The 20,972-nt window shown below is 37.4% G+C and overlaps 1 protein-coding gene across 2 annotated transcripts in view; it reads left to right on the plus strand.

Annotated features, from left to right (window-relative positions):
- Positions 1–20,972, plus strand: part of SNTG1 (syntrophin gamma 1) — a 326,664-nt gene that overhangs the window by 203,600 nt on the left and 102,092 nt on the right. For both annotated transcript variants that reach the window (XM_059481150.1, XM_059481159.1), the window contains 3 exons: positions 10,524–10,626; positions 12,027–12,109; positions 17,819–17,949. In XM_059481150.1, coding sequence (XP_059337133.1) covers positions 10,524–10,626; positions 12,027–12,109; positions 17,819–17,949 — 317 coding nt within the window. The remainder of the gene's footprint in view (positions 1–10,523; positions 10,627–12,026; positions 12,110–17,818; positions 17,950–20,972) is intronic.

A 20,972-nucleotide genomic window follows, 5' to 3' on the forward strand; every position in this document is an offset into this window, starting at 1 on the left:
TGCAATGGGATTAGTGTGAGCAAACTCTTGGTCTGGGAATGATCTTTTTTTTTTTTTCCCAGACACAGAGCTCTGCATACTCAGGCAAAATGTTCAAGCCATGCAACATTTATATTGTTTTCATTAAATTTCTTAAAATTTTAAGACTGTACTTAAAAATACTGTGTCAACTGGATGTTTTTCACTCTTCAACCACTAGGAGCAGGAACAATAGCTGGAATGTTATAAAGTCTAGTAATGTGTATGCATTTTGAATACTACTAATGAGGCCTTCAAAAATTGTAAACATAAAAAATTGTACTCGTTTAGTATTTAGTGGTTGTCTTAGAAATTTCGTGGAGAATTCAACCAGAAGGACACTTTTTTCCTGGTAAATTTGAATTGTAAGAACAATTTGACTAAAAAGAGCAGGAGATTCTTATATATTTAATGGATTATTAAGCAGCTTCATTGTTTTGTTAATAATCAGGATTAAAAAGCACAAACCATTCAAGATCGTTACTATAATAAGAAAAAAATGTCCATTGTGATCAACTATGAAAAGAAAGAAGTCCAAAATCTTTAAATGAATAATTTGATTAGAATTATTTCTTCCTGTTGAGGAGTACACATTAACTAAAAAATTTCAAAGACCCTAATTTCAAGTTATTTTCTAGTTTCTGTCACACTTTACTGGGAAAAAACATTTCCACTTTTTACTTTGATTTTTACCCTTACAAAAAAAAAAGTTGAAAAAGCAAAATTTCTGCATGAAGCTTTTTTATTTTAGTATAATATATTCCAGCAAAAGAAGAATACATATCCATTCATAAGAGGTTTCTAGTGATCATCATTTGAATTGTAACTGGATAAATTTAGGAATCATGCAGATAAATGGAAGATTGAACTTTATTCTGTAAATATTGATTTTGGTTTTTTCTTTATGTAACATGGTTAATGTCTTTAGCCTTTTGCTATATTTTGTATTTTTTTTATGACTTTTGTATTGGGAGTGGAGAGTCATAAGTGCTAGGTCATTCTTCTAAAGTTTTCCTGGATAATTGCTCAAATGTGGCTTTTGGTTTTGAGACATTATATACAATGTTTTTCTTCAATTCAGCTCATGATTATGTGCTGCATTAGGTTGTTTTCTCTTACACTGTTGGATAGACCATGTGTTATACACTCTATTTTTTTCTAGAATAGTCATTGCATTACCATGCATTGTGTGCTGTAACACTTGCAGGCCACGAGCAAACTCTTAATATTCTGCATAGGAGATACTGATATTATTACCTGTTGTGCTGGTTTTCACATTTTATTAATTAGTAATTTAATGACTGAAGCTCTGGCCTGTATACAGCACAAAGTTTGTTTGTTTGGGGCAACTTTTATCACCAGAAAGTGTTATTCCCATATAGTCTGTCATTTTTTGTAGGTTGATGGATGGTAATCAAAAGCTGGCTTAAATAGATGTTGGGGAAATCCGTAATGGGATATGGGATATTTAGTTGATGTGTATTATACCGACCTTAAATTTTTATTTTTTTTTTTAGTCCAAGAGAATGTGTTTTATTAATTTTTTCTGCTTTCTTTTAAAGATGATTTTATTGATCTCTTACTATCTTAAACCCTTATTAGAGAATAGCACCACCAAAGATTGGTTGGTAGCCTACAAATAATTTGAAAATTACAGTTCTGGCTTATGCTCAACACTTTATATTATATTGGACTAAAATCCACTAAAATGATACTATTTGTATAAGTAATAAAGATTGATTCCACAAGGGTTTTGTGTAGATATGATGAGTCAGTAGAATTTCTACATATTATCGAAGTATTAAAATATAGCCTGCTTAAAAGAAAAGAAAAAAATCTTTGAATTTTTATGTCATGCATCTTTGAAGGTAAATGTGCAAAGCCTCTGGAGCCTACTTAAAGTGTGTTATAGTTGCTACAGATGTTGATAGATTTTTCTGAATATTCCCCATAACTAATTGGAAGGAGAAAAAACCCCAAACAACATTGTCAGCATAGACTACCATCATGGTTGCTTTCCAATTATTATGAAGTCCAAAAGTCTTGTATCTTAAATTAGAAATCCTCTGTAGATTGATGGGAAAGCCTATCATTCATCTGGCCGTGCACACCATTGCACACACGATGCTGTGCAAGCCTGTGGAAAGCTGTGCAGAAGACGACAGGTGCTGTTGCAACACTGGTGTAAAGTCTTCTCCCATTTTTTTATGACTGTTGTTTGCTTAAAGGGTTCACACATTTCTCCCAAAGAAGCTTTGGTAAACATCTGGTTTTGACAATGTTGATTAAATTGATCCCAAACAAAATCTGGCTCCTGTGTAAATTTCTGAACTCTGCTGATGAGAAGTGTACTGCCATATATACAGTGATAATGAAAGTGTGTTGTACGTGAAGATGAAACATACATGTAAATCATATGAGTTAGAATCTAAATTAGGCTTATGGATTTATAACATTTGACTAATGGTGGAGTTGAGTAGGTTGCCTAAATACATGTGGGGATTTTATAAGTCTCATAGAGTTGTAATACACAGTTAGAATCACGCAATCACGCAGAATCACTAGGTGGGGAGAGACCTTCAGGATCATCGAGTCCAACCCAGCCTTAACACCTCAACTAAACCATGGCACCGAGTGCCACATCCAGTCTTTTTTAAACTCATCCAGGGATGGTGACTCCACCACCTCCCTGGGGAGACTATTCCAGTACTTTATCACCCTTTCTGTAAAAAAACTTTTTCCTAATATCCAACCTATATGTCCATTGGCTCAGCTTAAGAATGTGTCCACTGGTTTTATCAGTTGCTTCCTGGAGAAAGAGACCAACCCCCACCTGACTACAGCCACCCTTCAGGGAGTTGAAGAGAGTGACAAGGTCACCCCTGAGTCTCCTTTTCTCCAGGCTAAACACCCCCAGCTCCCTCAGTCATTCCTCACAGGGCTTGTGTTCCCAGCCCCTCACCTCGTTGCCTCCTCTGGATGCACTCAAGCCTCTCAATGTCCTTCCCAAACTGAGGGGCCAGAACTGGACACAGCACTCAAGGTGTGGCCTCACCAGTGCCAAGTACAGGGGCAGAATGACCTCCCTGCTCCTGCTGGCCACTGTTCCTGATACAGGCTTTAACTACCTGAAAGTTTTTATTGTCCAAAAGTATTCAAGTTTCCTATTTCATATTAAAAAAAAATGTAAATTACATGCTGTTTAATTTCAAGCACACTGTGAAAAATTCCATTGGTATTTCTGTCATTTTCAGTGTTTTTAAGAGATTTATCTTGTTCTTCTTGGCTAGTTGCTTTGGAAGCCATTACATATCTAATTTGAAAATATGTGTTCATGAATTAGCTTCGACAGAGAGAAAGTGCCCAGCTGCTGAATACATAATCACATTTAAAAAGTGGAACATCTGTGAGTGTTCAAAATGGAGAACTCTGTAACTAGTTCCTGAGTAACTACAACATTCATTTACTGTAGTTGAATAATCCTGGAGAAGTAGAGCCATTCATGGAGTAGATAATGTGAAAACAAAGATAGGCAGTTCTGAACTCTGGCATGTACTTACTACAAATAGATACACCAAAAAAGCTCATAAAGCTTGGAAAGATTTTGGCTTGAAGTCTTCTAGTTCTTTGGGGATTTTTTTTGGTGTTTTCATAGGTATTTTCTTGTCTTGAATAGCTGCCTATCATGCAGAGCTGAATGGCTATTAAATGCATGTTTGTGTATTTCTTCAATGGACCACAGTCCCACACAAGTAGTAGTCCATAGGTTGAGAATCGTTAACAGGACCCATAGTTTGATATTGAAATGAACATTTGCATTAGAATGAACCACCAGTTGGGATGATTCAAAGAATATACTGGCAGATCATGATAAATAGTGTATTGTAGTTGGGATCTATGTAAGGAGTTGTTAATTTCCGTATTTCAGAATATGGTATGAAATGTTTCAGCCCAAGGACCCGTGATGTCCCATATGACCTATGAGTCATGGCCTCCAGGGTGTGTTCTCAGTTTTGGAAGACATAGCATTTTTTAATTCCTTGCATTTCGTAGTTTGTGTATTGGAGTAATGGCCTTCTAATTATTTACTATGAACTATGATGACCAGTACGTGCAGCTTTTAGAGAAACAGAATTCAAAGTTAAGGTATAGGGCTTAAGAATGCAAATTAAGCACTTAATAGCAGTATTTTTATGAGTGATATTATTGATGCTAAGATTAAGGGAAGAAAAACAGGAAAATGCTGCAGACATTTTTTTTTGTTTGCATTGATACCTTTTGCTAAAGCACTACTATATTACTTTTCAATAAATAAACATGCAGCGAAGCAATAATTAGTTGCAGCATGCTACTATTCTGACTGAAAGAGCAATAAACATTTTTGTGTTGACTGTGGAACATAAGAAAGGTTAAAGAGTTCCAGAAAACTGCAGTCAGATCTTTTAGACAAACTTGGAAGTGCTGCATTCCACACGTGTTAGACTTAAAAGTTTGAAATCATATTCTTTTTGTGCATTGAAGGAAGAACTGACAGGAGTCTATGTCCTCTGTGTGATCTATATTTGGTTGTCTATTGCCTGGTGAATGTTTTTTATTTTGTAGGTTTATTATGTTTTCAATAATTTTTTATTAAATTAATCTCTTTCTCCTACTTCCTCATTACACTTATTCATATTGCTTGCATCTGATTATTTTAGTCATTCCTGTGAAGGAAATTCTGTACAGGTCTCTCAGTGTTAGCGAATGTAAGTGGCCTACTTGGCATGTAGTCTTGAAAGACGATGAAATCTATTTTTAAAGGAGGATCACTTTGTTTTCTACTTATACAGTGTCAAGATTGCATGTTCTGGTACTTCTGTGACTAAAGCCCATGAGCCTGTGAAAATAGGTAGAGCAAGGATCAATGAAGGAGTTTATCTATAAGATGACTGGTATGATGCTGTACATCTGAGAAACCACCTAATGGTCTTGCTAAAACATGTGCTGTCCCCTGGGATCAAGAGTAATTTTCCTTCAAAGTGGCCAGTCTGATGGGACTTGTCAAAAAGCATCAAACCCTGAATCTCTGTGTATGTTACTCTGAAATGATCTTTTTGTAGTGCTTTAGTAGCTGGAACCTTCACTAAGCAAGCACTGCTTCAATTCCATTGCTTTGTCATCTTGCAGGTCCATAAACCTCTATCTGCACTTTTCCAAATAACTCTTTAGAGGTGGGCACTGGAGGGTGTCTTTGCTGTAAATTCCTATGTTACTGTATCCCCCTGCACTGTTTCAAAACAGTGCTAGCAGCAGGATACAAGCAGAAGAGAGCTCAGAAAAGAAGGGCATGTCTTCCTGTGTTCTTGGGAAGTGCAACACTCTGCTCTGCAGCTCCTGTCCCCTTGTTTGCGATAGCCCCCAGTTCTAGTGTGCAGCCCTTGGGTTTGTGTCTAAATATCTAACATGGTTTTTGGAGCCAGACAGCAAAAACTTTAAAATGTACAATTGTGATAGTGTCAAACTATAGCCTGAAGTGTACTTTTAGTTGTACAGTCTGAATAGGAACTTCTGTCATAAAATTTTGTTCTATATACAGCCATATACACCATACACAGTTCGCTCTGTATATTGGAAAAAGAAATTTTCTGAAGGGAAGAAGCTTTGATATCTCTTGATAATATATTTCTTTATTAATTTCAATTATTGGCAAATACTGTGATAAATATTTGGTCATAGGAATTAAAACCTCACTATGCACTGATGTGTTCCTAAGAGTTCTGTATTAACTACATGATGCTTTTACTAAATAAAGAAGTAGATTTTTAAAATAAACACAAATTCAAGAGTTGTGTGCATGAAGCCTGGTAGGTTTTGACCTCTGTGTGATTGTGTTAAAATGTGTGTTTTGTTATCTGCTGATGGACCTGATGCTTGGGCATTGTGCAACTGTAGAGTGGCTAGAAAGGTGTCTTCTAACTTTTTTTTTCTGTTTTCCCAATCTGTATAGTTCAAGGTAATCATCAAAAAATTGAATTTTTCTTTAAAAACTGAAGAGTGAAATTTGCTTCAAGAGAATATAGATCTTGGGATCTAAATAAGTATTCTGTTTTAAATCCTTACCACTTTATTGGTGGGTGAATTTCACTGGTAATTTGAGAGGGGATATGCAGTCTTATTCATGAAAGAATATGTACAGAAGGGACTTCATCCTTCATTGCTTTCCTGAATATATTGAGAGAGACTTCAGCATATGCTCAAATGTTTTCTTGAACTGGGAATTTAAAAAGGTTTATAAAATTAAAAGGCAGTATCATTGTAGACATTATTAAAAATTTGGATTAGTGTTGTTACTATGTAGATATTTTCTTCAGCAATATCACACATCACCAGAGAATTTACTTTTTCAAATAGCCCCCTTACAGTCATTGCAGTAATTGCATAAAGATATAGTCACTGTCGCTCCAGAAACGCTGACTCTCTAGTCACTACTTCACACAGCTACTGGCTCAGACATGCACAACTGGGTTTTTTACCTATCTCATTTCATTCATGAACATCCTAACTTTATATAGGGCTGTTTGTTGTAGAAGTAAATTAATTCTTGGTCCCACTGGTAGCAAGGTTATACTTTTTATAACAAAGTTTATTGGCTTTATTATATATTTAATGCTTCTGTTTGTACAGTTCTTTCCATATGTACTCATTCTGAATTAAAAATATATAATATGATTTTTAAAGCAGCAGCAGGAATTTAATATATATAGCCATAATGTTGATGAGATGTTAAGATTTTTCTGTGTCATGGCTTTTTCCTGTTATAGGGGTGATTTTGTTAGATGCTGTGCACCAACAAATGAATGGCTTGTATTATTCACTAGCTGAAATAAAAACATAAAGGTAAATAAACTAGTAACAGTAGTGCTAAATATCTTTTTATCATTTAGTCCATGAAACTTCTATATCAACATATTAAGTGTTACTATTATTAATTTTTAACTAGAAAAGTTAAAACTTTACATAGTTAGGTAAATTCATATGCCTAAAATCTAAGTCTTCATAGAATATCTCAAAAATATTAACAAAAAAATCTATCTTGACTAGTCTTGAATAGACTAACTTGAATAGTCTATATAGCCTCGGAAAATAAAATAGATCATTGCCTTTCAATGATCCAAACAATAAGCAATTCTTTTTAATGGTGTCTGGTCATGCATTTTCTGCAATTTAGGACACATTGTGTTAGAAATTGCCAGATCTCTTCTGAAGGGAGTTTATCCGTGGCCTGCAATGGGAATATATAACGTAGTGGGAAATTAGAAATTTTAGGTCTACTGCTGAGTTAAATTTTTGTCATACAAATATTCCCTGCATTTAGCACTGGGAATTTTGTGTGGAAGACCACAGTGAGTTCTCCCCTCAGTCTCCCCACTTTCAGGCTGAACATACCAAAAGTTCTCATATGGTTTCAACTTCAGACCCTTCACCATCCTCATAGCTCTCATTTAGACACTCTCTAATAGCTTGATGTCTTTTTTTATATTGTGGTGCCCTACACTGTACTGCCCCCAGCACTGAAGGTAAGGCTGCCCCAGTGCAGAGCAAAGCAAAGCAAGACAATCCCCACCCTTGCCAGGTGGAGATGTTTTGCCCAGGAGATGTGGTTGGCCCTCCTGGCTGCCAGGGCACTGTTGACTCATATTCCACTTGCCATCAACCAGGATGGCAAAATGTTTTAAATATTTTTATTTTATGCAAATTTAGACATGGCTTCTTAATTAGCAGTAATGAACTGAAAATCTCTTTACTTATATAGCTATTTTTCAGTAATATTCAATTTTGTTGACCGTTTATACACAGTGGGAATGAGGCCCTAATTTAAATTCAGTACTGACACAGACTGTTATTTGTGGCTAGCATTATCTTTAGTAATTTGATTTTTCATTTCATATGTAAATTAAAGACAAAGAATGTAAAATAACAGTAAAGCTTTCAAATGAAAGCAAGAAAAATACAATAAAGTAATTAAAATGCTCATTTTCTTCACCTAACCTTATTTCCCAGAATGGTATTGTTAATGACTAGAAAGTAAGCAAATGGAATCGATAACTCATCTGCTCTTTGTTGAATTATTACCTAGTAGTTTTCTCTTTTAATCTTTTATCTCTCTTTAGTCTTTATTCAGCATGTCAAAATGTAGTAACTTTCTGGATTATATGCTTCATCCACTCCAAAATACATTTCACTGAATAAGTATTGCTGATTTCAACTGAAATGTGTTCCCGCTTAAAGTTTTCATCCTATGAGATAAGGAGGTTTGAGGGAGAGAGAGGTAAGAGAAAAAAGTCACAGTAGGCTACTTATGGCTTCTTACAGGCTTTATAAAGCAATATATTATCAAGTGAAATCATGTAGACTCTTGGAAGAGCTATTTAGGGCTGTTATTGTCTCAGCTTCTTTCAAAGATGATATTCACTTATCCACCATCTTAAAAGGTGACTTTAATATATAAAGTTAGTAATGCTGTAACTTCTTCACTTTTTTATTTTCTGTTTCTGAGTAAAAAGAAATACCTTTTTTTAACAGCAGAGAGAGTAGCTGTATTTTCCTGCACTTTGTTTGTCCACATCTGTTGAAACAATACAGAGTACATACCTGTAAGCTTCTGCTTTGGTTCTGACTATTCTAAACTGTGTTACTGCTACATAAGAGAGGAAAAGAATGAATTTTCTATGGAGGCTGAGGATATAGGATGGTATCTATCATTGAATTCAGGACTTCAGAGTCTTAGTCTACTTTTCTGCACATTACAAGTCATCTTTCTAAGAAATAATTGCTGCTTACAAATTTTAAGATAGAAAATGCATCAGACCTGGGAACAGCTCATAAAAGAGACTCATGTTTCAGCCTAAGAGATTCCATGATTCTGTGTTACAGATGAAGGTTTTGGATGCAGTATAAGTTATTAAATCTGTTGTGATGATTCTCTGTTTATTTGCAGGCATACTTATAAATACATAATAAACTGCAAAATGTGCATTAACTGCCACTGTGTTATTTTAAACAATAAAGACCCTAAAATTTCAGTTACTGAATTAAATATTCTGTCATCATATTTCAGTCCTCTGTGGCAACCAGCCTGGAGTAGGCAATATTGTGTTTGATGATGTATCAGAAGGCAACAGTTTGAAGGCAAAGTTGACATTTTTTCCTGAAGAATTACTTTAAGTTTACAGCATAATGCAGTGATTGCATGTGAAAGCATCCCAATGTATAGTTATACATATGCATGTAAATAACTCTGTTGAGTAGGTTATTGACAAGCATAATTAAAGAATAACAGTGCTTCATGAATTATTTACAAGGCTTTCTCACAAGCAGCAGCATGACAGAAGAGTTGCCTATGTGTTATCCAGCTACACAGGAGAAAGGGAGGAGATATGTTCTAGTTTAAAATGATTGCCTAATGTCTCACTGTGTAGCAGCTCTCTCTCACAGCAGTTCTCAGCTGCCTGTGATCTGGCTCTTCACAGTATGAGCACAGTCACTCAGAGAGACATGACATTCTGTCATTGTACACCCAAATTAAATCAACCCTTGAAGGATTTTGAAGTTATAGAGCCAGAACAGGAAATGGTTGTTCTCTGAAGCAGATCTGGTTGCTCTTGGCTCTCATAAACCAATTCAGATGTTCCTCCTCAGCCATTTAATACAGCATTTGGCTTAGTTGCTTTTGTGCCTCCTTTCTGCTACTTTTGGGAGGTGGCTGGAATCCCTCACTCTGCTGTATTTTTGGGGTGTCTACAGCTGTATCCCACAAAAGCTAAAGATGAACAGAATCCAAAAGGGTAACTACTGGGAGAGTACAGGAAGGCTAAATGTATTCCCAGCTGGATAGGTTCTTTGCAGATTCTGTGTCCAAAATGCAAGATGCCCTTTGGCAAAACCTAAGCTTGTGCTTATCTAAGATTTAAGGCTTAAAATAGGTTCTTTTCCTCTGTGTCTGTGATGAAGATTAGGTCTCTCATCCATGCCGGAGCGCCTCAGCTAAATTTAACTCTGAGTGTTGGAAAGACTTGCTCATAGGATTATGGTACAGCTGTGGAAACTACTGCTGTTGTTTTGGTTGAGGATTTATAAGACAAGAGAAAATATATGTGCAAAGAGAAAATATGTATGTATTTTTTAAAATAAATACATGCTAGGGGGGATGATTCTTGATCTGAAAGAAGGAGTTACATAGCTGAATATTTTCAAGGAGAAAGTCTGCAACAGCACAGGTCAAAGCCAGTACTAATACAGAAGGGTAATGCCCCCTTCACCTCATTAACTGTATGTGTGGCTAGAAACACAATAGACAAGTGCATAGCAAGCTTTACATCTTGCGTTATTCTCAAAGAAATGTAATTGCAATAAACTGCTAAGCAGTTACATTCTGGTATGGGAAAGCTGTGTGGTGTTGCTTACATTTGCTAATGCATTTTGATAATAAGTTTATTTCAAGGTGTCTGCCTTTATTTCTTTTCCAGGTACAGGTCCTTCGCAATGCAGGGGAAGAAGTGACCCTAACTGTGTCCTTTCTGAAAAGAGCACCTGCTTTTCTCAAACTGCCACTGAATGAAGATTGTGCATGTAAGCCTTTATTGCATGACCAAAGAACCCTCAATTTAGTACCCAGGAGCACTTGCAGCTTCTGGAACTACAGTGCATTGAGGGTGATTGGCAGCTGCTTTTACAATCAGCATTGGTGTCTAAATATGAGTTGATCCTATTGCCAGGGTTAGTAGCAATAGGAAAAATTTTTCTCTTTCTCAAGAGAAAAATTGCTATCTATGGTAGAAAAAACAGATAGACTGGTGTGAATCAGTAAAGTTGCAGGTGAAACAGTAGAATTACATTAGTTTGCAATGGCTCACATCCTGGTGCAGAGTATTTAAAATCAATTTTTCGGGCAGCATCAGCTAGTATTTTAGTCCCAGGGAGTTTTTTCTTGTAAATGTGAAAATGAGATTGTGTGTATATATTTAGAGGACTTTGCTGTTTAAAATTCAGAGGCTTTGGTGGAGATGTCTGTCTACCTAAGAATAAATTACTCTGGAATGATAAGTATTTTGTTTTAGTCCAAACTGAGTTTTAGTGAACTAGCCCCATGAGAGTCATATGGAGACAGCTGTCTTCCTTTAATTATATTAAATTGTAAGTGTGGATGCATAATTATAGGCAATTGCAGCATATCTAACCATATTTATATATCAGCCTGTGCCTTTTGCCACCTCTGCTTTCCTTCTGCTTTTTACTCACTAAGAGAGTAAATTAAATTGCTCAGTTTAAAGCAACAAAACAATAAATATTGGATTTCAATACTTATAGCCTTTAAGTTTGTAGGAATTAAATAATCTAAATAATGAAATAGCATTTTATACAAACATTTGGTGGAACCTTGTCTTTTTATTTTGCCTATGTATTAAATTCATATGAAACAAGAAAAAAAATCAGAACACTGTATTCTTAAATAAAAAAAAATGTATCCCAGTACTTTTTCCTTTCTATGAAAGGCTGTGGTACCACAGAGTAGCCTGAGTGATGCACAGGAATGTGCATTTGCATGGGTCCTATCTTGTCACTTTTGAGGAGTAGCACTGTAATTTCCTAAACCATTACAAGAACATTTAGAACTGTAAACTCCGCTGAGAGTAACAAAAGGATTATCTGACAAATTCCTTCCAGTAAAAACTGACAGACAAGGTACACACTTCCCTTTTATTGTCAAATTTGAAAGAAACAATGTGGGATTTTTTTCTTACCAAGCAGAAAATAACTTTTTTAATCAAAGAATTGGGAAAGGTTTTCTTGAGCCTCCATTTAGTTTGCAAAGGCAATCCACTCAAGCCAGTAAACAGATACTGGCTGAATAGAGAAAGTAAATGAGTGTTGTATAAGTTTTTTGGGTGTGGGAAGAATGCATATATACATATACAAATTTTAATTATAGATTAACAAAGAATTTTCTTGTGAATTTGTATTTGTATTAGGTGCCCCCAGTGACCAAAGCAGTGGCACATCCTCTCCCCTGTGTGACAGTGGTTTGCATCTCAACTACCACCCCAACAACACGGTAAGAGCTTGAACCTCCTTGATGGAATTACACAGAAGAGTAATGATAGTATAATAGCTAAGTGGAAGCACTAATAAATGACATCAACACGGAGGAGCTCTAGCTAACTCTGGAGACATACAGTTCTGTAGAGGGAAACAAGAGTAGCCAGAAATTATGTCTGGGAATTAAACGTGGCAAATTATTACAGCTGAGATTGTGCCTTGATGCATGTGATTACTGTTTACTTGGGCAGTAGGGATTTTGCAAAAGTTTTTCCTTCTACTTTTTTGCTCCGCATAGGAATTAAAATTCTTAAAATGAAAATATATCTATTTATAAAAAAGGGAGAAAAGTTTTTGAGAATGTTTTCCATTACTTATATTGCATGCATTATCTAAAGCTTTTGGCAAAAGATGATCAGGTGCATGTTTTTGCCTAATTTTAAGGTGAGAGTGTTCTAGTAATGTGTACTTGAAATCTTACCCAAACTGGGATAACATTGTGGAGCAGAGTGTCTCTGGGATGAAATGCTACAGATGTCTGATCAGATATTTAATAAAAGACACCTTTCAAGTGCCACAAGGGCCTTTAAAAAGATTTCTTAGCCAGAAAATGCAAGATTTCCTTTGTTTTATACAGATCCAAAACTTTTTTGTTCAGTATTTGGCTTTGTGATAGATGAAAATAGAATTATAAACCAGTATAAATCATAATTAAAAAAAAAATTAAAACCTGAAACATAAGCCATACTGAGCAGCCATTTAGTTTCCATCTTGTTTTATTATACTTTCATATTTTCTATAAAATGTTTTAAATAGCAGCCCACAGATTTAAATATCAATACCACAGATTTAAACAGAATTACAATCTGGAAAACCCCTTGAGAATTATGAACATTTTAGGAAGTGGAATTTATGAATAGATAACATCAATAAAATTGATATCAAATAAAAATAAAAATACGTGTAACTGATGCAGCGATTTATTCAACTAGCTGCTACAATTCTAATTTTGCTTTTATGATAAAAAACATGCTTTCATTTGTGAATTCTTTTTTTGCAGATGTCAAAACTTATCTAAATGAGCTGTAGTTTCTGTTTGAACTGACAATTATTTACTGAAACCAAGTGTTTTTCTTTCAGCTTTAAATATTATAATCTGGTATCATGAGCCTATAATTCATGCTAAATTAAATTTTCAAGTGAAGACCAAGATGTGGTTCTGACATATCTCCTTGTCATGGGAACAGAGTTCTTCATAAAACCAAATCTCTGAATGAATTCCTAAGTTATGTACAACTCTTATGCCACAGCTCTTAATTTTTCTCAGAATATTTTCTAGAAGGAATTACGACAGCTGGATACACATGATCAGTGAGCACCTGGCTCATGGTTGGACATGAAGAGTTATAGTAAACAGAGTGAAATTAGGTGACTTCTCATTAGTGGGGTTCTGCTGTATCTTAGGCCCAGTGGCCATCAACATTTTGATCAGTGTCTTGGGTTCAGGACTCAAAGGGAAACTAAGTAAGTTTGCAGATGATAAAATTTGGAGGAACTTTTGATTCCCTCAAAAGCAGAGAGGCTTTACAGAGAGACCTCAACAAATCTGTGGGCTGAGCAGCCACCAACCTTATGAATTTTAACAAGGGCAAGAGCTGGATTCTGCCCTGGGGTGGGGCAGCTTCTGGATGTACAGACAGGCTGAGGAAGGAGAAGCTGGTAAGCAGAGTCACAGAAAGGGATCTGGGGGTCCTGGTTGGTGGGAAGTTGAATGTGAGTCAGCAGTGCCCTGGCAGCCAGGAGGACAACCCTATCCTGGCTTGCATCACGCACAGCATGGCCAGCCAGGCAAAGGAGGGGATTGTCCTGCTCTGCTCTGCTCTGGGACTGCTTCACCTCGAGTGCTGGGAGCAGTGTTGGGCACCATAGTATAAAACAGGTACAAAGCTGTTAGAGAGCTCCAAAGGAGGACAAGGAAGGTGGTGAAGGATCTGGGGGAGAAGCTGTATGAGAAGAGGTCACTTGGTCTGTTCAGCCTCAAGAAGAGGGGGCTGAGGGGAGAACTCATTGCAGTTACAACTTCCTTGTGAGGGGAAGAAGAGAGGCAGACACTGTTCTTTTCTCTGTGTGACCAGTGATAGGACCCAAGGGAATGTTGTGTCTGCAAGGCTTAAGCTGATATTAGTAAAAGGTTCTTTGCTTAGAGGATGGAACACTGGAACAGGCTCCCCAGGGAGGTGGTTACAGCATCAGCCTCACAGAGTGCAAGAAGAGTTTGAAAAAACTCTCAGGAACATTGTGAGATTCTTGGAGATATCCTGTACAGGGACAAGAGTTGGACTTGATGATTCTTGTGGTTCCTGTCCAACTAAGACGTTCCATGATTCTGTGGCAAACAGCCACAGTTTTGTTTCTTAATTTATAGTCTTTTTAATTCCTTTGAAGGAGGCTTTTGACTCAAAACTTGGAGCAGACATGACTTTGGTCTTTTGTCAACAGTTTACAGAGTTATGCAATCTAAAGATAGGGTTAACATTTTTGTTGTAGCCATATCTAGGCCCACAGTTTGTACCTGAACTTTTGCTGCATTTCATCTTTTCCCTAAGTTTAATCACAGGTGAAGAAAGGTTCCCAGAAGCAGAGAGAAAACACTAAAAATTCAAGATGTTCAAAATAACATCCTAGTGTAGTCTTCCTAGCCAATAATTTATTTGTTTTTATTGAATCTGTGTAATTTCTCACCATAAATTCAATGTTTTAAATAAGTGAACTACCTGTGAAAATCTTGCTGCTCAGCTAACATGATATTTATTATGATATTTTGTGTCATATACATAAAAGATATATGAACATATATGCAAAAGCAAATTTCAAATTGGTAAAGCTTTATAATTCCATAGATCTTACACAGAATGCACACTCTAGAAATATAAGGTGCACCTAATTTTGGTAATATTTATATTATAGAAGATAGCAGTAAAAAAAAAAAAAAAAGAAATTTGATATTAAAAAGAATGTAAATCAGCAGGTTTAATTTTACTGATATGTTGATATACTGTCACTTGTTACTTGGGAGAAGTGGCCAACCCCCCAGCTGGCTACAGCTTCATTTCAGGTGGTTGTTGAGAGTGATAAGGTCTCCCTGAGCCTTCCTTTCTCCAGGCTGAACAACCTTAGTTCCTCCAGCAGCTCCTCACATAGCTTATGCTCCAAACCCTTTTCCAACCACATTGCCCTTTTCTGGACATGCTGCAGCACCTCAATGTCCTTGTTGGAGTGAGGGGCACAGAACTGAACATGGCACTCAAGGTGTGGCCTCACCAGTGCCAAATATAGGGGCACAGTCAGTGCCCTGGTCCTGCTGGCCACATTATTTCTGATCAGGCCAGGATACTGATGGCCCTCTTGGCCTCCTGGGCACACACTGGCTCATTTTCTGTTGACCAACACCCCCAGGTCCTTTCTCATCATGCAGGTTTCTAGTCACTCTGCCCCCAGCCTGTAGTGCTGCCTGGGGTTGTTGTGACAAAAGTGCAGGACCTGGAACTTTGTCTTGTGAATCTCATGCAATTAACCTCAGTCCATTTATTCAGTCTGTCCAGATCCCCCCTGCAGAGCCTTCCTACCCTTCAGCAGATCAGCACTCCTGTCCAACTTGATGTCAGCTGTGAACTCACGATGCACTTCATCCCCTCTTCCAGATCAATATTAAATATTAAAAACAGTGCCGGCCCCAACACTGAGCCCTAGACAACAGCAGTCATGACTGTCCACCAACTGGATGTATCTCCACTCACCACCACTCTCTGGGCCTCTCCATCCAGCCATTTTTTTTACCCAATTGTCCTGGTTTAGGGCAAATCTAGGAGAAAACCTCCAAAAGGGCCTCCCCCAAAAAGCTAGCCTACACAGCCCCTCCCACAAACCGGTTCAGAAAAAATTTCCTCGGAGAGAAATGGAAAGAACCTGTTTATTTAACAGGCAAGGCACTCCCCAGCACACAAAATGAACAATACCAGATGACAAAACTCATCCACTGGTCTGAAGAGATGACAAATTCAGAAAGTCTCTCCAGTGGGCTCAGTTATCGGTCGCTCCGGCACTGGGAAAGGCTGTGGCCCAGAGTAGGCCCTGGCAGGCTACAAAGTACAAACTCTCAGTGTTTCCCCAGATCCTGGTCTGGAGCAGGTTCAAATGGTTCCAAGAAAAAGGGAAAGAAAAACAGTCCAGGGAAAACTCAGACTGCCCCAGCTAGCTAAACTAACTAACTAAAAAGTGAAAGGAGTGTGATGTTCTGCCCCATCCATGCCCACACAGCTACAGTGGAGTTCTGTGTTCCAGCAGACTGCGGGGGAGAGTGCAGCTGATAACGAAACTCTGTGCTCCTTCTTCTCCCCGCCTCATAAACAGAACAGACGACTGGGGATACAAGCATCATAACATCACCCTAGGACACCAGTGAACTGTGGACCCATTGAAGTCATGAGTAGCCAATTTCTCCAGGAGAATGCAGTGCCAAAGGTTTTACTAAAGTCCAGGCTGACATCATCTACAGCCTTTCCCTTGTCCACTAGATTGGTCACCTGGTCATAAATGCAGATCAGGCTGGTCAGGCAGGATGTGCCATACACAAACATGTGCTGGCTGGGCCTGATTCCCTTGTTGTCCAGTACATGGTGTGGGATGGCACTCAGGATGATCTGCTCCATGACATGCCCCAGGTCCATCTGACAGGCCTGTAGTTCCAGATATCCTCCTTCTAAGCCTGTCTGGTAGATGGCATCATATTTGCCAACTTCCTGTCAAGTGAGACCTCTCTGGTTAGCCAGGGCTGCTGGTAAATGATGGAAGGTGACTCACTGAGTACTTGTGATGGCTCTCTCACTATCCTTTGGTGGATCCCACCTGGCCACATAGACCTGTGTGTGCCTAACTGCTGCAGCAGATCACTGGCCACTTCCCCTTGGATTATGGTGGCTTCAGTCTGCTCCCTATCCCTGTCTCCCAGCTCAGACATTTGCTACCAGGCAAATAATTGGTCTTACTATTAAAGATTGTGGTAAAGAAGGCATTAAATACCTCAGCCTTTTCCTCATCCTTTGTTGCTGTGAGAAGATAATTTGAAGAATCCTGCTCTCTCAGAAAAATAACATCATCATTAGCACTATTTTTAAAGCATTTTATAAAGAAAGGTGTTGTATTTTTATAAACAGATGTTGATAATTTAACTTTCTATAAGCATTTCTCATGCAAATCAATATTCTTTAAGAAGACTGGTCAAATTAGACTCTAGATATTTAAATACTCATTCTTTGTAGATATGATCATAAACATGATAAAGTTCAGTTTTCATATAAGCAATGTCTTCTGTAAATATGTAAAATTAAAATATTCATCACTTCAGCATGTAGTTTTGACAATTTTGACAATTTCATCACACGTTAAATTCCATTCCCAATTACGATGTTTTGAGGTTATGTCATTAGAAAAGATATGTATGTAAATATGTAGAGAGCTACAGGAAACTACTGAATTATGGTTGTATTGTGAATAATTTAGAGGTCCTATTCAGAATCTTTCCAGTGCTCACTAAAACTAATGACAAGTGATTTAGGAAAAAATGGAACACTGCCAAATTAAATATAAGTCTTTGAAGTCTATCTCATTCTTTCCACGTACTTACAATGAAGTTCAAAACTGAGAAGAACCTTTTAATGTTTTTCAGGATACGTTATCATGTTCCTCATGGCCAGCATCCCCAGGACTTAGGTGGGAGAAGAGGTGGTGTGATCTTCGATTAATTCCACTTCTACATTCACGATTTTCCCAATACCTTCCAGGATCAGATTTGTGCAGGTAAAGAAGTTCTGAAGGCTGAAACTTGACTTCTTGGTTGACAGATGCATGCCCTAGGGAGTTGCCTTGTTGGAGAAATTGTGTTATTAGTTCCATCGCAGGTGACAGATACATGAATTTTAGGAGCTTTCATAAAGGTCTTTCTAGGTCCACCTTGGCTCATGTTCTCCTCTAATATCAACTGGGACCTGGTATCATGGGGAGGAGATGATGGGTGATCTTTCTACTTACATCTAGTGCTCAGCACCTTTTGCAGTTTGAGATGAAACTTACATCATCATATTTAATAGCTGCTAATGCTCCTGTCCTCAAAAGCTTCTTTCTAAGTGGCTTGATTTTATGTCTTTGATTTTTGCAATGCATTATGACATTGAGCTCTGCAATGTGATTACATTTTTAAAATGTATTTCCTTCTGTTTGTGTTAAATATATAATCTGATACCTACATTGGGTGAAATAATCTTGTTGGACAGCAGCAAGGGCTGACTGCCCCATGAGGAAGATAAGCCAAGAGACAGAGGGTGGCAGTGAGGCTGGACAAGGCATTATCCATGCAGAAAATGATCCTACCCCACTGCTCCCCATGGATGAACAGAGAAGGCTTAGGGACAGTCTTTAGAGAAGTCCATCATGGTCAGGTGGGGCTCAGTTTAGGCTGGGAAGTCAGCCTGAAGGTCCAAATCAGTGGGATGCATGTCCAGGCACAGAAGTAGCTGCAAGCATACTCAGGTGAGGACCATGAGCAAGAGCCTGAGCTGATAAGCATCTCCCAGTTTTTGTACTTCTATGCTTTATGTTTATAGCCACAGTACAGAGTTGATGGGGCTTTTTTGTTCTTTTTCCATATAGCTAAGGTTATTTTTTCCCATATTTTTACTTTGCATGTGTTAAATTTAATTTCATTGCAAATTTGTCACAATCACTGAGATAGCTGTCCAAAGTTCATAGTCAGGTGTAGCTTTATTTCATCATTGTGATGGGTTTACAATGGCTGGATGCCAAGTATCAACCAAGCTTCTCTATCACTCCCTTCCTCAACAGGATGGAGGGAAGGAAAATAAGATTGAAATATTCTGGTGAGTCAAGATAAAGGCAGTTTAATAAAGCAAAAGCAAAAGCCACACATGGAAGAAAAAACCCAAAATATTTGTTCTCTACTTCCCATCAGCAGGTGATGTTCAGTCACTTCCTGGGAAGTAGGGCCTTGCATGTAGTAGTTGCTCTGGAGCACAAGTGTCATAACTAATTAATGCCCCTCCTGCCCTTCCTTTCTCCTAGCTTTCATTGCTGAGTGGATGTCATATGGTATAGAGTATCCCTTTGATCAGTTTGGGTCAGCTGTCCTGGCTATTTTTTGTTTTGTTTCCCCAGCCTGGTGGTGAGGAGGGAATGTTGGAACAACAGCTCTGATGCTGTGCCAATACTGCTTAGCCAAAATAATGCTGTGCAATCAATATCTTTCTACCTACCAATACAAAGTCCAACACTATGAGGGCTGCTGTGGGGAAAATAAAATTCGTTTCAGAAAGATCCAATACCTGGAACTTGACATTGTTTAATTTAATATTATCCTAATAAATCAGAAGAAATTAGGAGACATGACAAAAAAATCTGTAATGATTACTATTTGTAAAGCAATAAATAGAAATTAAAGTAGCTACAAAGTCCGACAAGGCAAGTATATAAGATAATACTTGTCAAAATTTTTAAGCATCTGGCTATTATATGGATTCATTTATCATTTGTATGTATAAGAATTAAGTTCTCACACTGAAATACTTCTGTGAGCTCTAGTTTGTAAAGATATTATCTGTAGGAAAGCTGTGTACAAGTACAAAGCAGATTACTCCATAATTTCTTCTTCTAATGAACCCCCTAAAACTGGATTTATGAAACTCCCAAAAGCTGGGGGAAAAAAAAGTTTTCTTCAATCTGTTTGGAATTTTTGTAGAGTTAATTTTACTGTTTCTTACTGGTACTCAGTAAACATTTGAAAGTTGCACAAAAGCTGTCCACTGCCTCAGTTGGTTCTTAGGGCTGTTTCTTAGCAATACACTGCCTAGGTCTGCCAGCCATTTCTCCTATTCACAGAGCTGAAATTAATGCAGGTTAGGCAGTAGCTGTTGTAGATCATTGTGGAGCCAAGGCCAGCCTGTAGCTTTTGACCAGTAGTAGCAGGATCATATTTACTTGGCTGCATGAACCTCGGTCTCTTGAGGAACAGTGGCTGGCCCAGGGAGGCAGGGTGGAAACCAAAAGCTGCAAAGGCTTCTTGGCTGGACTTAACTGGAGCAGGATCAAGTCACCAGAGAGGCAGAAGTTGTTTTACTAAATTCTTACTAAACCTTCAGCTCCATATTTAACAATGAAGCATAAAGCACTCAAAACCTTAACATAAAATCTGAGATCTATTCTACTGCATACTTCAGATAAGGTATTGAATTGAATTACTCACATGGAAAATTAGCACATAAGCAGCTGTTCATAGATCTAGGGTTTTAAAATTCAGTCTTCTGCATCAATAAAAACCAAGCTTAAAATTCATATTATAGAACTTGTACATAACAAAGGGAGTGGTTTAGGTACTAATGATATATCTGAGATCTGAAATTCTAGAAAACAAAGGTATATTAAAATATAATATAAACAAAATACCTGAACTCATACTGAAACCTTGAACAATTACTCTGAATTTTTTTCCTTGAGTCTGACATGAAGAAGTAAGTCTTAAAAAAAACCAAAAATGCAGGATGCGTATAAGAGAGGGTTTTTCTTAAAACATAGAACCAACATTTTATGTTGCTAGCAAGACAGTTTGTATGACCATTTTAAATTATTGTAAACATTTTTAAATGTTACTCCCTCTCAGAATTTGTTATGAGAGAAAGGGGTAGATACATTTTAAGAGACTGCTAGAAACATCAACATAAAAGAAAGAATATAAAAAATAATATAAGGAAGCGACATGAAATGAAAGCTAATGCATTACATTTTCCATAGTTACTATTTACAAGGCTGTTTTC

This window comes from Ammospiza nelsoni, chromosome 1, assembly GCF_027579445.1.
Source record: "Ammospiza nelsoni isolate bAmmNel1 chromosome 1, bAmmNel1.pri, whole genome shotgun sequence".
In the NCBI taxonomy this organism is placed as follows: domain Eukaryota; kingdom Metazoa; phylum Chordata; class Aves; order Passeriformes; family Passerellidae; genus Ammospiza; species Ammospiza nelsoni.